The sequence below is a fragment of the Delphinapterus leucas genome, chromosome 2 (genome assembly GCF_059928025.1).
Source record: "Delphinapterus leucas isolate spDelLeu-1000000601 "Yukka" chromosome 2, BTC_Dleu_Yukka2, whole genome shotgun sequence".
Taxonomy (NCBI): domain Eukaryota; kingdom Metazoa; phylum Chordata; class Mammalia; order Artiodactyla; family Monodontidae; genus Delphinapterus; species Delphinapterus leucas.
This window is the reverse complement of record NC_143130.1, coordinates 179859980-179879377: the sequence shown is the minus strand read 5'-3', so window position 1 is coordinate 179879377 and position 19398 is coordinate 179859980. Positions and strand designations below refer to the sequence as shown.

General features: G+C 40.8%; 1 protein-coding gene across 1 annotated transcript in view; it reads right to left on the bottom strand.

Annotated features, from left to right (window-relative positions):
- TDRD9 (tudor domain containing 9) overlaps positions 1-19398 on the bottom strand; it is a 124565-nt gene that overhangs the window by 48290 nt on the left and 56877 nt on the right. Inside the window, exons 9-12 of the mRNA XM_089908266.1 lie at positions 4018-4082; positions 2210-2264; positions 1975-2059; positions 544-601 (exon numbers count right to left, since the gene is read on the bottom strand). Coding sequence (XP_089764392.1) covers positions 544-601; positions 1975-2059; positions 2210-2264; positions 4018-4082 — 263 coding nt within the window. The remainder of the gene's footprint in view (positions 1-543; positions 602-1974; positions 2060-2209; positions 2265-4017; positions 4083-19398) is intronic.

Below are 19398 nucleotides of genomic sequence, written 5' to 3'. Positions count from 1 at the left end.
TTCCCCTGCTAACTGCCTGGCTCTCCCACCAGAAGACAACACGCCTCACTCGCCCCGTACACCTGCCAACAACCGAGAACAGCGCCCAGCAAGCGTCAGGCTCCCGAACATGAATTAACGCAACCTCACAGCATCATCAAGGACACACACGTGGGAGACCAGACTATGAGTGGCCTCACCCCACGCTGACGTGGTGTCTTTCTCAACGACCTGCAGCAACAGGGCGGGCTCGGGCCCCTCCCTCCAGTCACTATGTCCAGCAGGGGCAGCCCCAAAGCTCTCCTACTGCCCACAGCGCCCCGGGGACGCCCCCGATCGCTTCCTGTGTGTGTTAGTAGCTGCGCCGCAGAGGCTGCCCGGCTGAACAGACACGTGAGCTCAGAGGAGGGCGGGGGAGAGAGACGTACAGGAGGAACTTCGGAACCCACTTTCCTACATTCTCTCCTCCAGAACAGGGGAAGAGACGGGGAAGCACAACTCCTGAGGGGGACACAGGCTACAAATACTATGGTTTACTTTGTGAGGAGAACAGCAGGATCTCACCATATTTGACGTCTGGAACCGTGACAGAACTCTCCGCAATGTTGGTAGACAGAATGACCTATCAAACATCAAAAAAAGAATCTGACATGCTCACTATATACAGGAAATCATTAGGTACTGGGCTCAAATTTTGAAATTAGCCATTTTTTCTATTTTATACAGAAGTCACAGTTAGTCAAGGGTCCTGGGGGCGGGGCACGAGGAGGAGTCAGTGCAGCGCGGGCTCAGCAGCCAAACCTGCTCTGAATCCCAGCTCTGCCCTACCCCAGCGTTGGACCCTGGACTACTTAACCTCAGTTTTCTCATCTATAGAATGGAGATAACAATAATATCTTCCCTATTACTTGAGTTAATAAACGTGAAATGCTTAGAACTGCTCCAGGCGTGAACCAAGTGCTCAATAAATATTAGCTATTACCTGTAGCACCAGCATCCAATCATTGGACACCTACTTCGTGTCAGGCACTGCAGCACTACCACAATTTAAGTACGGACATATATTATTATAATTAACCTTCCTAACAGCTCTGCAAGGTAAGTGTTATCGACTCTACTTTCCAACAGTAAAATTAAGTCTGAGAAGCGATGTGCTCAGAAGCACACACCTACAGGGGACAGAGACCCATGTCATCTGTCCAACTCCCCACGCATACTCTTAACCCCTACACCTCAATGTTAAGGTACAGCCTTTTCCTGGTGGAATCATTCCACGGGTCCAGTGGAAGCCCCTGATGTACAGAAAACCAGGCCCATGCAACACAGAAGGTTCATAAAAGCAGCAGGCAAGAAACAGGGCAAAGACAGCTCTCCCTGACCTCAGATATGATAGCTTCAGGGGGTCTTGGAATTACCCAGGGGCACAGAGCACAACCAGGCTAAAGTTCCCAGGAAGGTCTGTAGTACATAAGAGCCCTGAGTTGCCATGCAAGGTCTAGGCTGCCCCTAGAGATGCAGAACCTTCTCACTGGAATCAAGGGGACTGGGCTGCATGTCTGGAGTCCCTGGTGATCTCAAGCAGCACTAGAAGGGTTGTGATAAGACAATCCCATCATTCACACATAAAAAAGAAAATTAAAGAAATACTCTTAAACCAGGACTAAGAATGTGGGTTCTAACCAAAACCTCCAGCGCAGTGCCAGGGACAAGAGAACAGTCCCACAGTTTAAGAACTGCTGGGGGTAAGAGGCACTGAAATCCACTAGAAACAAGGTCCTGAGACTGAGGAAATAAAAAACCTTAGCAAACTGACTTGTAAAATACAGACAAAATGAAATAACATACTTGGCTCATCAGGCAAGTGCTTGTTTAGGTGACTAACCACCAGCTACAGAACATATCGTACAAACAGCTGGAATGTCAGCACTTCTCATTAGCAGAGTCTCTAAGGAAAATGTACCTAAGTGCTCAGAACTGGTCTCCCAGCTGTCCTACCTTTCTGTACCCAGGCACTGGACTTAAAAACACATTATTCTGTTCTTCCAAAGTCACACTTGAATGAAGTGGATAGACCTGTAACCTAAGAAAGAAGTAAATGAAATAAAATATCCATAAAGACTAGATATATATGAAAATGAATAACTACTCATTGAGATCATTAAAATTATTTAAGCTAGAAACAATACAATGCTTTACAAGTAAAAATACAACAGTATCATTTTAAACACACCTTTTATGAACCATGTTTGTGAGAAGTTCATGCATATAGTTTATTTCACCCAGACCTAGGGAAGAAAATAAGTGGAGGGGGAAAAAAAGATTTGTATTTATTTCTAGAAAACAACCTTTAAATTAAGATGACATCTTTTATAAATACGGCTCTACCAATTCATTTTATCTGACTTTTTTATCCTCTTCACCTAAATATATCAAAATTACAAGTAAAAATGCATAATGACACTGACTACCACTAACTCAAAAATATGAGAAAAACCATATTCTTTCTATGTTTTCCTTTCCACAACAATGGCCTGTGAGTGCTGGCCATAGGAGATGAGTAATTTTACATTCCTCTCTTCCCGCCACTGGTTTTCCAAATGTCCTACTTTGATTATGCAAAATTTTACAACCAAAAATTAATATTTAAAAAGTCTTCGTCACAGAGATGTTTTAATTTTTTTTCATAAGGTTCATATTTGTAAATAAAGCATGATTGCAGATATAATTAGTTAAGATGAGGTCACAGTGGAGAGAAATAGGCCTTTATTCCAATAGGACTGGTGTCCTCACAAGAAGACACCTGCACAGAAAACGCCACGTAACGATCAAGGCAGAGATAGAAGTATTGCAGCCACAAGCCAAGGAGGGCCAAAGACTGACGGCCAAGAGAAGCTGGGAAGAGTCAAGGAAGGATTCTACCCAGAGCCTCAGAGGGAGCAGGGCCCTGCTGACACCTTGATTTTGAACTTCTAGTCTCCAGCAGAGTGAAAGAATAAACTTCTCTTGTTCTAAGCTTTCTGGTTTATAGCACTTTGTTACAGTAGCCCTAAAAAAACTAACACAGAACCATTCCCCAAAGATCAATTAATGAAATAAATGTACTGTCAAATGAACTCACATAAACACATAAAAGAAAAACAACAAACTAAACTGTAAAATATCATTTATACATATTTTATTCAGGCAATGTTTAGCAGTTAGAAAGCATTTATTTCACATCAGGTGTTCTTAAGATAGTACTGCCCTGACTCTACTTTGGTCATTTCTTCCTTGATACAATATTATGCACACAGCAATCACTGACAAATATTTATTGGGACAAATGCAACTCCATACCACTGTCAGCTAATGCTTGTTTCCTGGATATAAAGCTAATCCGTATCAACCTAAGCAAAACATGATCAAAGTTCTAAACTCCCATGCTGCATTCCAAAGTAAAATGTTACTTTATTCATGCTTTTTGTTCTCCACCACAAGTAGCACAAATACTCATATGTTCTACATATTACCTTGCAACAGCAAAGAATACATGAATTATTGTCATAAGGTTTCCTCAGCTATATCACTTGATTAAAAAATCAAAATCATCATTTTGAAAAAGTACAACTTAACAAAGATTAATCTTTAAGTATCTTAAGAGATTATTTTGTCAAATACTGAAGAAAAAGGAACTCAAGGGCTACCCTGATGATTTTCATGGTATTACAATAATGATATTGTTATTAAATAAGCTTTAAATACAGACAGATGACAATTACTTCACATTTATAACCATATGTATGAAATAGCAAATTTAACATAGCCAATTTTTTCTGAAGGGGGTCAGACTGCCCTCAAAAAGTTAAACTGTTCATTGTCAACGTTTTTAGCAACACAAAGGTTATAGTAAGAAGTCAAACCGAAAATCACATTTATTCACATTCCCAGAGTCTAAAAAGAATAAACCCGCACTACAAATACCATTTTTCACAATACGTGCGAGACACAAACTAGTCTCCATCCAGCGCAGATTCTAGATCACGGAAGAATGACACTCACCTGGCAAAAACACCAACACACTGCTCCGCTCTGACACAAATGGGGTGCCCGACCACGTCTTGGTCCTGTTAAAATGTGAAGTGCACAAGTATTAATCAAGGCTAAGTAGCCACTGTTTTTCCAGAATCCTCATATTATGGCTTCTGACCCTGAAAGGTTCTTACATCTAGGCCATCGAGTATAATTTTCCTTCTTTTACATAAGAAAACACAGAGGCCCCAGGACGTGAGACACTGTCCAAAGCCCCAGGATCACCCAAGGGACCCCAAGCCTCTTGACTACTTTCTCCCATAAAAACTCACTATCCGAAAAAGTCTTCTTTGAAATTCAGTGACTGTAATCCAGAACCTCAAAATACAAACATTTAGAAAAACTACTACAAACAAAACTTCAACTCCAAGGAATCCAAACTATTATTAGAAAGCATGTTTATAGACCAAGATCTCAAACTGTCCTCTCGCCTCCCTGCTGTTAGCAACATATTTAAGTTGTGCGAAGTCAGAACTTTCATTCCTCCACAAACCCTTGAGCCCCTCCCCTGTGCCAGGCCCTCCTCCCTCAGGCAGGCACAGCAGAAAGACAGACAAGGTCCCCACTCTTTGGAGCTTACATTCTAGCTAGAGAGACAGACAAGAAACAAGGAAATCAGCCCCTTCAGTTCAGCAGTAAGACCGTGACAAGAACAAAGAGGGGACAAAGAGCCACGGAGCTGCAGTTACTAGTTTACCCCTCTCACCCCCTCCTCTTTCTTTGCAGTTACTGTTCCCAGGCACAGCATGGATTGTTGTTTCTTGACTGTTCCAAGAAAAAAATAAAGATTAGAGTGGAAATCAATGAAATAGGAAAAGAAAAACAACAGAAAAACAAAAACCTAGCTCTTTGAAAAGATCAACAAATTGACAAATCTACCTAGTTTGACCAAAAGAAAAAAAGCAAGTCCATATACTACAATGAGAAATGAAAGAGAAGACATTACTACTAGTCCTAAAAAGACACAAACTACTGAAACTGACCCAAGAAAAAACAGACAATCTGAATAGATCTATAACAAACAACAAGATTGAATTAGTAATTTTAAAACTACCCATAAAGAAAGCCCAGACCCCAATGGCTTCACAGCTGAATTCCAAAAAACATTCAAAGAAGTAATACCAATTCTTCACAAACTCTTCCAAAAAAACAGAACATTTCCCAACTCATTTTATGAGGCCAGTATTACCCTGATACCAAAACCAGACAGACATAAGAAAACTACAGACCAATACCTTAAGAATATGAATGTAAAAATCCTCAACAAAATACTAAGTAAACCAAATCCAGCAACATATAAAAAGAAGCATACACCATGACCAAGTGGGATTTATCCGAGGGATGCAAAGTTGATTTAACATCTCAAAAATCAACAAAGACAAAAATCACATGATTATCTCAATAGACAAAAATCATCTAATAAAATCTAACACGCTTTCATTTAAAAAACACTCAGCAGGACTTCCCTGGTGGCACAGTGGTTAAGAATCCGCCTGTCAATGCAGGGGACACGGGTTTGAGCCCTGGTCCAGGAAGACCCCACATGCTGCAGAGGAACTAAGCCCGTGTGCCACAACTACTGAGCCTGGACTCTAGAGCCCATGAGCCACAACTACTGAAGCCTGCGCACCCAGAGCCCACGCTCCACAACAAGAAAAGCTACCACAATGAGAAGCCCGCGCACTGCAACAAAGAATAGCCCCCACTCGCTGCAACTAGAGAGAGCCCATGCACAGTAACAAAGACCCAACGCAGCCAAAAATAAATAAATAAAGTAATTAATTAATTAAAAAAAAAGAACACTCAACAAACTAGAAATAGAAGTGAACTTTCTCAACCTGATGAAGGTCATCTACAAAAAGCCCTCAGCAAACATAATAACCTAACAGAGAAAGATGGATGTTTTCCCCCTATGATCAGTAACAAGACAAGGGCATCCACACTTGACACTTCTTTTCAACAATGTACTGGAGGTTCTAGCCAGGGCAGTTAGGCAAGAAAAAGAAATACAAGGCATCCAGATTGGAAAAGAAGAAATAAAACTATCTTTATTCAATAGATGACATGATCTTATATACAGAAACCCTAAGGAATCCTCCTAGAACTAATAAATGAGTTCAACAAAGTTGCAGAATATAAGATCAATAAACAAAAATCAATTGTTGGGGACCTTCAAGATGGCAGAGGAGTAAGACATGCAGATCACCTTCCTTCCACATCAAATATACATCTACATGTGGAACAACTCTTACAGAATACCTACTGAACCCTGGCAGAAGACCTCAGTCTTCCCAAAAGGCAAGAAAATCCCCATGTACCTGGGTAGGGCAAAAGAAAAAAGAAAAAACAGACAGGAGAAACAATAGGGACAGGACCTGCACCTCTAGGAGGGAGCTGTGAAGAAGGAAAAGTTTCCACACGCTAGGAAGACGCCTCACTGGCGGAGACGGGGAGTGGCGGGGGAAGCTTCGGAGCCACGGAGAAGAGCGCAGCAACAGGGTGCAGAGGGCAAAGAGGAGAGATCCCTGCACAGAGGATCCGTGCCGACCAGCACTCAGCAGCCCGAGAGGCTTGTCTGCTCACCCGCCCGGGGGCAGATGGGGGCTGGGAGATGAGGCTCGAGCTTCGGAGGGCAGATCCCAGGGAGAGGACTGGGGTTGGCTGCGTGAACACAGCCTGAGAGGGCCAGTGTATCACAGCTAGCCAGGAGGGAGTCTGCGAAAAAGTCTGGACCTGCCTAAGAGGCAAGAGACCACTGTTTCGGGGTGTGCAAGAGAGGGGATTCCTTCCCTGTCTACCCACAGAAGGCAGAGCACTGCCTAAGCAAGCTCCAGAGATGGGCATGAGCCGCGGCTATCAGCTTGGACCCCAGAAACAGGCATGAAACGCTAACGCTGCTGCTGCTGCCACCAAAAAACCAGTGTGAAAAGCGCAGGTCACTATCCACCCCCCAACCCCCTGCCCTGGGAGTCTATGCAGCCCGTCACTGCCAGGGTCCCGTGATCCAGGGACAACTTCCCCGGGAGAACACACTGCACGCCCCAGGCTGTTGCCACATCACAGCCGCCTCTGCCGCTGCAGGCTCGCCCTGCGTTATAATTATGACTACCTTACCCCTCACTTCCCCCTGGCCTGAGTGAGCAATAGTCCCCTAATGAGCCGCTGCTTTAACCCCCTCCTGTCTGGGCGGGAACAGATGCCTGAGGGCAACCTACATGCAGAGGAGGGGCCAAAACCAAAGCTGAACCCCAGGAGCTGTTCGAACGAAGAAGAGAAAGGGAAATCTCTCCCAGCAGCCTCAGGAGCAGTGGATTAAATCCCCACAATCAACTTGATGTACCTGCATCTGTGGAATACCTGAATAGACAACGAATCGTCCCAAAACTGAGGCAGTGGACTTGGGAGAAACTGTAGACTTGGGGTTTGTTCTCTGCGACTGATTTGTTTCTGATTTTCATGTTGATCTTAGTTTAGTTTTTAGCACTTGTTATCATTGGTGGGTTTGTTTACTGGTTTGGTTGCTCTCTTTTTTTTTCTTTGTTTTATTATTTTTTTATTTTAATAATTTTTAAACTTTTTTTTCTTTCCTTTTTTCTCCCTTTTCGTCTGAACCATGTGGCTGACAGGGTCTTGGTACTCTGGCCTGATGTCAGGCCCGAGCCTCTGAGGTGGAAAAGCCGAGTTCAGGACACTGGACCACCAGAGACCTCCCAGCCCCAGGTAATGTCAATTGGCAAGGGCTCTCCCAGAGATCTCCACCTCAACGCTAAGACCCAGCTCCACCCAACGGCCAGCAAGCTCCAGTGCTGGACACCCCATGCCAAACAACTAGCAAGACAGGAATACAACCCCACCCATTAGAGAGGCAGCCTAAAATCATACTAAGTTCACATACCCCCGCCCCTCAAAACACCACCGGATGCAGCCCTGCCCACGAGGAAGACAAGATCCAGCCTCATCCACCAGAACACAGGCGCTAGTCCCCTCCACCAGGAAGCCTACACAACCCACTGAACCAACCTCACCCACTGGGGGTAGTCACCAAAAACAATGGGAACTACGAACCTGCAGCCTGCAAAAAGGAGACCCCAAACACAGTAAGGTAAGCAAAATGAGAAGACAGAAAAACACACAGCAGATGAATGAGCAAGAAAAAAACCCACCTGACCAAATGAAGAGGAAACAGGCACTCTACCTGAAAAAGAATTCAGAGTAGTGACAGTAAAGATGATCCAAAATCTTGAAAACAGGATGGAGAAAATACAAGAAACGTTTAGCAAGGATACAGAAGAATTAAAGAGCAAACAATAATGAACAACAAAATAAGTGAAATTAAAAATTCTCTAGAAGGAATCAATAGCAGAATAACTGAGGCAGAAGAACGGGTAAGTGACTTGGAAGATGAAACAGTGGAAATAAGTACCGCAGAGCAGAATAAAGAAAAGAGAAGGAAAAGAATTGAGGACAGTCTGAGAGACCTCTGGGACAACATTAAACACAACAACGTTCGAATTACAGGGGTCCCAGAAGAAGAAGACAAAAAGAAAGGGTCTATGAAAATATTTGAAAAGATTATAGCTGAAAACTTCCCTAAATAGGAAAGGGAACAGTCATTCAAGTCCAGGAAGCACAGAATCCCATACAGGATAAATCCAAGGAGAAACACAACAAGACACATATTAATCAAACTATCAAAAATTAAATACAAAGAAAAAATATTAAAAGCAGCAAGGGAAAAGCAACAAATAACATACAAGGGAATCCCCATGAGGTTAACAGCTGATCTTTCAGCAGAAACTCTGCAAGCCAGAAGGGACTGGCAGGACATATTTAAAGTGATGAAAGGGAAAAACCTACAACCAAGATTACTCTACCCAGCAAGGATCTCATTCAGATTCGATGGAGAAATTAAAACCTTTACAGACAAGCAAAAGTTAAGAGAATTCAGCACCACCAAACCAGCTTTACAACAAATGCTAAAGGAACTTCTCTAGGCAGGAAACACAAGAGAAGGAAAAGACCTAAAACAACAAACCCAAAACAATTAAGGAAATGGTAACAGGAACATACATATCGATAATTACCTTAAATGTAAATGGATTAAATGCTCCAACCAAAAGACACAGACTGGCTGAATGCATACAAAAATAAGACCTGTACATATGCTGCCTACAAGAGACCCACATCAGACCTAGGGACACATACAGACTGAAAGTGAGGGGATGGAAAAAGATATTCCATGCAAATGGAAATCAAAAGAAAGCTGGAGTAGCAATTCTCATATCAGACAAAATAGACTTTATTTTTATTTTTGTGGTACACGGGCCTCTCACTGTTGTGGCCTCTCCCGTCGCGGAGCATAGGCTCCGGATGCGCAGGCTCAGCGGCCATGGCTCATGGACCTAGCCGCTCTGTGGCATGTGGGATCCTCCCGGACTGGGGCACAAACCCATGTCCCCTGCATCGGCAGGCAGACTCTCAACCACTGCGCCACCAGGGAAGCCCCAGACAAAATAGATTTTAAAATAAAGACTATTACAAGAGACAAAGAAGGATACTACATAATGATCAAGGGATCAATCCAAGAAGAAGATATAACAATTGTAAATATTTATGCACCCAACATAGGAGCATCTCAATACATAAGGCAAATGCTAAGAGCCATAAAAGGGGAAATCAACAGTAACACCGTAACAGTATGGGACTTTAACACCCCTCTTTCACCAAAGGACAGATCATACAAAATGAAAATGAATAAGGAAATACAAGCTTTAAATGACACATTAGACAAGATGGACTTAATTGATATTTATAGGACGTTCCATCCCAAAACAACAGAATACACTTTCTTCTCAAGTGCTCATCGAACATTCTCCAGGATAGATCATACCTTGGGTCACAAATCAAGCCTTGGTAAATTTAAGAAAATGGAAATCATATCAAGTATCTTTTCTGACCACAATGCTATGAGACTAGATATCAATTACAGGAAAAAAACTATAAAAAATACAAACACATGGAGGCTGAACAATACATTACTAAATTACCAAGAGATCACTGAAGAAGTCAAAGAGGAAATCAAAAACTACCTAGAGACAAATGACAATGAAACCACAACAACCCAAAACCTATGGGATGCAGCAAGAGCAGCTCTAAGAGGGAAGTTTATAGCAATACGATCCTACCTTAAGAAATAGGAAACATCTCAAATAAACAACCTAACCTTACACCTAAAGCAATGAGACAAACAAGAACCAAAAAAAACCCAAGTTAGCAGAAGGAAAGAAATCAAAAAGATCAGATCAGAAATAAATGAAAAAGAAATGAAGGAAACAATAGCAAAGATCAATAAAACTAAAAGCTGGTTCTTTGAGAAGATAAACAAAATTGATAAACCATTAGCCAGACTCATCAAGAAAAAAAAGAGAAGACTCAAATCAATAGAATTAGAAATGAAAAAGGAGAAGTAACAAGTACACTGCAGAAATACAAAGGATCATAATGAGAGATTACTACAAGCACCTATATGCCAATAAAATGGACAACCTAGAAGAAATGGACAAATTCTTAGAAAAGCACAAACTTCTGAGACTGAACCAGGAAGAAATAGAAAATATAAACAGACCAATCACAAGCACTGAAATTGAAACTGTGATTAAAAATTTTCCAACAAACAAAAGCCCAGAACCAGATGGCTTCACAGATGAATTCTATCAAACATTTAGAGAAGAGCTAACACCCATCCTTCTCAAACTCTTCCAAAATAGAGCAGAGGGAGGAACATTCCCAAACCCATTCTATGAGGCCACCATCACCCCGATACCAAAACCAGACAAAGATGTGATTAAAAAAGGAAACTACAGGACAATATCACTGATGAACATAGATGCAAAAATCCTCAACAAAATACTAGCAAACAGAATCCAACAGCACATTAAAAGGAACATACACCATGATCAAGTGGGGTTTATCCCAGGAATGCAAGGATTCTTCAATATACGCAAATCAATGTGATACACCATATTAACAAACTGAAGGAGAAAAACAATATGATCATCTCAATAGATGCAGGAAAAACTTCTGACATAATTCAACATCCATTTATGATAAAAACCCTCCAGAAAGTAGGCATACACGGAACTTACCTCAACATAATAAAGGCCATATATGACAAACCCACAGCCAACATCGTTCTCAATGGTGAAAAACTGAAACCATTTCCTCTAAGATCAGAACAAGACAGGGTGGCCCACTCTCACCACTATTTTTCAAAACAGTTTTGGAAGTTTTAGCCACGGCAGTCACAGAAGAAAAAATAAATAAAAGGAATCCAAATCGGAAAAGAAGAGGTAAAACTGTCACTGTTTGCAGAGGACACGATACTATACTATACATAGAGAATCCTAAAGATGCTACCAGAAAACTACTAGAGCTCATCAATGAATCTGGTAAAGTTGTAGGATACAAAATTAAGGCACAGAAATCTCCTGCATTCCTATACACTAATGATGAAAAATCTGAAGGAGAAATTAAGGAAACACTCCCATTTACCACTGCAACAGAAAGAGTAAAATACCTAGGAATAAACCTACCTGAGGAGAGAAAAGACCTGTAGGCAGAAAACTATAAGACACTGATAAAAGAAATAAAAGGCAATACAAACAGATGGAGAGATATACCATGTTCTTGGATTGGAAGAGTCAACACTGTGAAAATGACTATACTACCCAAAGCAGTCTACAGATTCACTGCAATCCCTATCAATCAACCAATGGTGTTTTTCACAGAACTAGAACAAAAAATTTCACAATTTGTATGGAAACACAAAAGACGCCGAATAGCCAAAGCAATCTTGAGAAAGAAAAATGGAGCTGGAGGAATCAGATTCCCGGACTTCAGACTATACTACAAAGCTAGAGTAATCAAGACAGTATGGAACTGGTACAAAAACAGAAATACAGATCAATGGAACAGGATAGAAAGCCCAGAGATAAACCCACACACATACGGTCACCTTATTTTTGATAAAGGAGCCAAGAATATACAATGGAGAAAAGACAGCCTCTTCAATAAGTGGTGCTGGGAAAACTGGACAGCTACATGTAAAAGAACGAAATCAGAACATTCCCTAACACCAGGGCTTCCCTGGTGGCGCAGTGGTTGAGAGTCCACCTGCTGATGCAGGGGACACAGGTTCGTGCCCCGGTCCGGGAAGATCCCACATGCCGCGGAGCAGCTGGGCCCATGAGCCATGGCTGCTGAGCCTGCGCGTCTGGAGCCTGTGCTCCGCAACGAGAGGGGCCACAACAGTGAGAGACCCGCGTACCACAAAAAAAAAAAAAAAAAGAATAGGGAAATATATACAGAGAGTTGATTAGTGGTTGCTTAGGTGCAGGGGTGATGGGAAAGACAAGGAGCAACAATTAAAGGGTTCAAGGTTTCTTTCTGAGGTGATGAAAATATTCTAAAATTGACTATGGTGATGGCTGCACATATATGTGAATATACCAGAAACTACTGAAATGTACACTTTAAATGTATGAACTGTACAGTATGTGAATTATATCTCAATAAAGCCATTTTTAAACTAAGGGGAGAAAAAGGAAGGAGAATGGAGGGCTTAGATGGGGACAAGTACAATAAGTTCCTTGTTTGCCACAAAGGTAGCAAGTGGAAGTCGAAGAATATTTTCTTAGGTTAACATATATGATGTCATCTGCAAACAGTACAGTTTTATGACTTCTTTTCTAGTTTGGATGCCTTTTATTTCTTTTTCTTCTCTGACTGATGTGACTAGGACTTCCAAAACTACGTTGAAGGGGCTTCCCTGGTGGCGCAGTGGTTGAGAGTCTGCCTGCCAATGCAGGGGACACAGGTTCATGCCCCGGTCTGGGAGGATCCCACGTGCCACGAAGCGGCTGGGCCCGTGAGCCATGGCCGCTGAGCCTGCGCGTCCAGAGCCTGTGCTCTGCAACGGGAGAGGCCACAGCAGTGAGAGGCCCACGTACCGGAAAAGAAAGAGACAAACTATGTTGAATTAAACTGGTGAGAGTGGGCATCCTTGTCTTGCTCCTGATCTTAGAAGAAATACTTTCAGCTTTTCACCATTGACTATAATGTTATCTGTGAGTTTGTCACATATGGCCCTTCTTATGTTGAGGTAGCTTCCCTCTATGCCCACTTCCTGGAGAGTTTTTATCATAAATGGATGTTGAATATTATCAAAAGCTTTTTCTGCATCTATTGAGATGATCAAATGATCACAGAATAAAAATTTTTTTAATTTGTATGGAAACATAAATGACCCAGAATGGCCAAAGCAATCTTGACAAAGAAAAATGGAGCTGGAGGAATCAGGCTGCCTGGCTTAAGATTATACTACAAAGCCACAGTAATCAAAACAGTATGGTGCTGTCACGAAAACAGAAATATACATCAATGGAACAGGATGGAAAGCCCAGAAATAAACCCACACACCTATGGTCTAGTAATCTATGACAAAGGAGGTAAGAATACACAATGGAGAAAAGACAGTCTTTTCAATAAGTGGAGCTGGGAAAACTGGACAGCTACATATTAAAAAATGAAATTAGAACATTCTCTAACACCATGCACAAAAATAAACTCAAAATGGATTAAAGACCTAAATGTAAAACTGGATACTATAAAACTTCTAGAGGAAAACATAGGCAGAGCACTCTTTGACATAAATTGAAGCAATATCTTTTTGGATCCATCTCCTAGAGTAATGGAAATAAAAACAAAAATAAACAAATGGGACCTAATTAAACTTAAAAGCTTTTGCATAGCAAAGGAAACCATAAATGAAATGAAAAGACAACCTACAGAGTGGGAGAAAATATTTGCAAACAATGCAACCGACAAGGGATTAATTTCCAAAATGAACAAATAGCTCATATAGCTCAATACCAAAAAAAACAACCCAATCACAAAATAGGCAGAAGACCTAAAGAGACATACCTCCAGAAGAAATACAGATGGTCAACAGGCATAGGAAAAAACGCTCAACATTGCTAATTATTAGAGAAATGCAAGTCAAAACTACAATGAGGTATCACCTCATTCCGGTTAGAATGGCCATCATCAAAAAGTCTACAAATAACAAATGCTGGAAAGGGTGTGGAGAAAAGCAAACCTTCCTACACTGTTGGTGGGAATGTTAAAATTGATGCAGCCGCTATGGAAAACAGTATGGAGGTGCCTCAGAAAACTAAAAATAGAACTACCATATGATCCAGCAATCCCACTCCTGAGCATGGAGAAAACTATAAGTCAAAAAGATACAATGTACCCCTAAGTTCAGAGCAGCACTGTTTATAATAGCTGAGACATGGAAGCAACCAACATGTCCATGGACAGATTAATGGATAAGAAAGATGTGGTGCATGTACATATACAATGGAATACAACTCAGCCATAAAAAGAATGAAATAATGCCATTTGCAGCAGCATGGATGGACCTAGAGATTATCATACTAAGTGAAGTAAGCCAGACAGAGAAAGACAAATACCATATGATACTGCTTATATGTGGAATCTAAAAAAAAAAAAAAAAAAAGATATAAGTGAACTTATTCACAAAACAGAAATAGACCCACAGACATAGAAAATAAATTTATGGTTACCAAAGGGGAAAGGTTGGGGGAGGGATAAATAAGGAGTTTGGGATTAACACATACCCACTACTATGTATAAAACAGATAACCAGATCCACCAGAGGCTAGACAGTGGAAGCAAGAAGAACTACAATCCTACAGCCTGTGGAACAAAAACCGCGTTCACAGAAAGAGAGACAAGATGAAAAGGCAGAGGGCTAGGTACCAGATGAAGGAACAACTTAAAACCCCAGAAAAAAGACAAAATGAAGTGGAGATAAGCAACCTTCCAGAAAAAGAATTCAGAATAATGAGAGTGAAGATGATCCAGGACCTTGGAAAAAGAACGGAGGCAAAGATCAAGAAGATGCAAGAAATATTTAACAAAGACCTAGAAGAATTAAAGAACAAACAAACAGAGATGAACAACACAATAACTGAAATGAAAAATACACTAGAAGGAATCAATAGCAGAATAACTGAGGCAGAAGAATGGATAAGTGACCTGGAAGACAAAATGGTGGAATTCACTGCTGCAGAACAGAGTAAAGAAAAAAGAATGAAAAGAAATGAAGACAGCCTAAGAAACCTCTGGGACAACATTAAGTGCAACAACATTCGCATTATAGGGGTCCCAGAAGGAGAAGAGAGAGAGAAAGGACCAGAGAAAATATTTCAAGAGATTATAGTCAAAAACTTCCCTAACATGGGAAAGGAAATAGCCACCCAAGTCCAGGAAGTGCAGAGAGTCCCATACCAGATAAACACAAGGAGAAACACGCCAGGACACATAGTAATCAAACTGGCAAAACTGAAGACAAAGAAAAATTACTGAAAGCAGCAAGGGAAGAATGACAAATAACATACAAGGGAACTCCCATAAGGTTAACATAAGGTTAACAGCTGATTTCTCAGCAGAAACTCTACAAGCCAGAAGGGAGTGGCATGATATACTTAAAGTGATAAAAGGGAAGAACCTACAACCAAGATTACTCTACCCAGCAAGGATCTCATTCAGATTCGATGGAGAAATCAAAAGTTTTACAGACAAGCAAAAGCTAAGAGAATTCAGCAACACCAAACCAGTTCTACAAAAAATGCTAAAGGAACTTCTCTAAGTGGGAAACACAAGAGAAGAAAAGGACCTAAAAAAACAAACCCAAAACAATTACGAAAATGATAATAGGAACATACATATCGATAACTACCTTAAACGTGAATGGATTAAATGCTCCAACCAAAAGACACAGGCTCGCTGAATGGATACAAAAACAAGACCCATATATACGCTGTCTACAAGAGACCCACTTCAGACCTAGGGACACATACAGACTGCAAGTGAGGGGATGGAAAAAGATATTCCATGCAAATGGAAATCAAAAGAAAGCTGGAGTAGCAACACTCATATCAGATGAAATAGACTTTATAATAAAGAATGTTACAAGAGACAAGGAAGGACACTACATAATGATCAAGGGATCAATCCAAGAAGAAGATATAACAATTATAAATATATATGCACCCAACATAGGAGCATCTCAATGCATAAGGCAACTGCTAACACCTATAAAAGAGGAAACTGACAGTAACACAATAATAGTGGGGGACTTTAACACCTCACTTACACCAATGGACAGATCATCCAAACGGAAAATTAATAAGGACACACAAACTTTAAATGACACAATAGACCAGATAGATTTAATTGATATTTATAGGACATTCCATCCAAAAACAGCAGATTACACTTTCTTCTCAAGTGCACACAGAACATTCTCCAGGATAGATCACATCTTGGGTCACAAATCAAGCCTCAGTAACTTTAAGAAAATTGAAATCATATCAAGCATCTTTTCTGACCACAACACTATGAGATTAAGAAATCAATTACAGGGGGAAAAAAACATAAAAAACACAAACACATGGAGGCTAAACAATACGTTACTAAATTACCAAGAGATCACTGAAGAAATCAAAGAGGAAATCAAAAATTACCTAGAGACAAATGGTAATTAAAACATGACGGTCCAAAACCTATGGGATGCAGCAAAAGCAATTCAAAGAGGGAAGTTTATAGCTATACAAGCCTACCTCAAGAAGCAAGAAAAATCTCAAATAAACAACCTAACCTTACACCTAAACGAACTACAGAAAGAAGAACAAACAAAACCCAAAGTTAGCAGAAGAAAGAAATCATAAAGATCAGAGCAGAAATAAATGAAATAGAAACAAAGAAAACAATAGCAAAGGTCAATAAAACTAAAAGCTGGTTCTTTGAGAAGATAAACAAAGTTGATAAACCATTAGCCAGACTCATCAAGAAAAAGACAGGGTTTCCCTGGTGGTGCAGTGGTTGAGAATCTGCCTGCCAATGCAGGGGACACAGGTTCGAGCCCTGGTCTGGGAAGATCCCACATGCCGCGGAGCAACTTGGCCCGTGAGCCACAACTACGGAGCCTGTGCTCCGCAACAAGAGAGGCCACGATAGTGAGAGGCCCGCGCATGGCGATGAAGAGTGGCCCCCGCTTGCCGCAACTCAAGAAAGCCCTCGCACAGAAATGAAGACCCAACACAGCCAAAAATAAATAATAAATAAATTTTTTAAAAAAGAAAAAGACAGAGAGGACTCAAATCAATAAAATTAGAAATGAAAAAGGAGAAGTTACAACAGACACTGCAGAAATACAAAGCATCCTAAGAGACTACTACAAGTAACTCTATGCCAATAAAATGGACAATCTGGAAGAAATGGACAAATTCTTACAAAGGTATAACCTCCAAGACTGAATCAGGAAGAAACAGAAAATATGAACAGACCAATCACAAGTAATGAAATTGAAACTGAAGATTTAATTGAAGATTAAAAATCTTCCAACAAGGGCTTCCCTGGTGGCGCAGTGGTTGAGAGTCCGCCTGCCGGGCTTCCCTGGTGGCGCAGTGGTTGAAAGTCCACCTGCCGATGCAGGGGACACGGGTTTGTGCCTCGGTGTGGGAAGATCCCATGTGCCGCGGAGCGGCTGGGCCCGGGAGCCATGGCCGCTGAGCCTGCACGTCTGGAGCCTGTGCTCCGCAACGGGAGAGACCACAACAGTGAGAGGCCCGCGTACCACAAAAAAAAAAAAAATCTTCCAACAAACAAAAGCCCAGGACCAGATGGCTTCACAGGTGAATTCTATCAAACATTTAAAGAAGAGCTAACACCCATCCTTCTCAAACTCTTCCAAAAAATTGCAGAGGAAGGAACACTCCCAAACTCATTCTATGAGGCCCCTTTCAGCCTGATACCAAAACCAGAGAAAGATACTACAAAAAAAGAAAATTACAGACCAATATCACTGATGAATTTAGATGCAAAAATCCTCAACAAAATACTAGCAAACAGAATCCAACAACAATTAAAAGGATCATACACCATGATCAAGTGGGATTTATCCCAGGGATGCAAGGATTCTTCAATATACACATATCAATCAATGTGATACACCATATTCACAAACTGAAGAAGAAAAACCATATGATCATCTCAACAGATGCAGAAAAAGCTTTTGACAAAATTCAACACCCATTTATGATAAAAACTCTCCAGAAAGTGGGCATAGAGGGAACCTACCTCAACATAATAAAGGCCATATATCTCAAACCCACAGCGAACATCATTCTCAATGGTGAAAAACTGAAAGCATTTCCTCTAAGATCAGGAACAAGACAAGGATGTCCACTCTCATCACTATTATTCAACACAGTTTTGGAAGTCCTAGCCACAGCAATCAGAGAAGAAAAAGATATAAAAGGAATACAAATTGGAAAAGAAGTAAAACTGGCACTGTCTGCAGATGACATGATACTATATGCAGAGAATCCTAAAGATGCCACAGAAAACTACTAGAGCTAATCAGTGAATTTGGTAAAGTTGCAGGATACAAAATTAAGGCACAGAAATCTCTTGCATTCCTATACACTAACAATGAAAGATCAGAAAGAGATTAAGGAAACACTCTCATTTACCACTGCAACAAAGAGTAAAATACCTAGGAATAAACCAACCTAGGGAGAAAAAAGACCTGTATGCAGAAAACTATAAGACTCTGTTGAAAGAAATTAAAGATGATACCAACGGATGGAGAGATATACCATGTTCTTGGATTGGAAGAATCAATATTGTGAAAATGACTATACTACCCAAAGCAATCCACAGATTCAATGCAATCCCTATCAAATTACCATTGGCAATTTTTTACAGAACTAGAACAAAAAATCTTAAAATTTGTATGGAGACACAAAAGACCCCGAATAGTCAAAGCAGTCTTGAGGGAAAAAAACAGAGCTGGAGGAATCAGAATCCCTGACTTGAGACTATACTACAAAGCTACAGTAATCAAGACAATATGGTACTGGCACAAAAGCAGAAATATAGATCAATGGAACAGGATAGAAAGCACAGAGATAAACCCACGCACCTACGGTCAACTAATCTATGACAAAGAAGGCAAGGATATACAATGGAGAGAAGACAGTAAGTGGTGCTGGGAAAACTGGACAGCTACATAATAAAAGAATGAAATTAGAACACTCCCTAACACCATACACAAAAATAAACTCAAAATGGATTAGAGACCTAAATGTAAGACTGGACACTATAAAACTCTTAGAGGAAAACATAGGAAGAACACTCTTTGACATAAATCACAGCAAGATCTTTTTTGATCCACCTCTTAGAGTAATGGAAATAAAAACA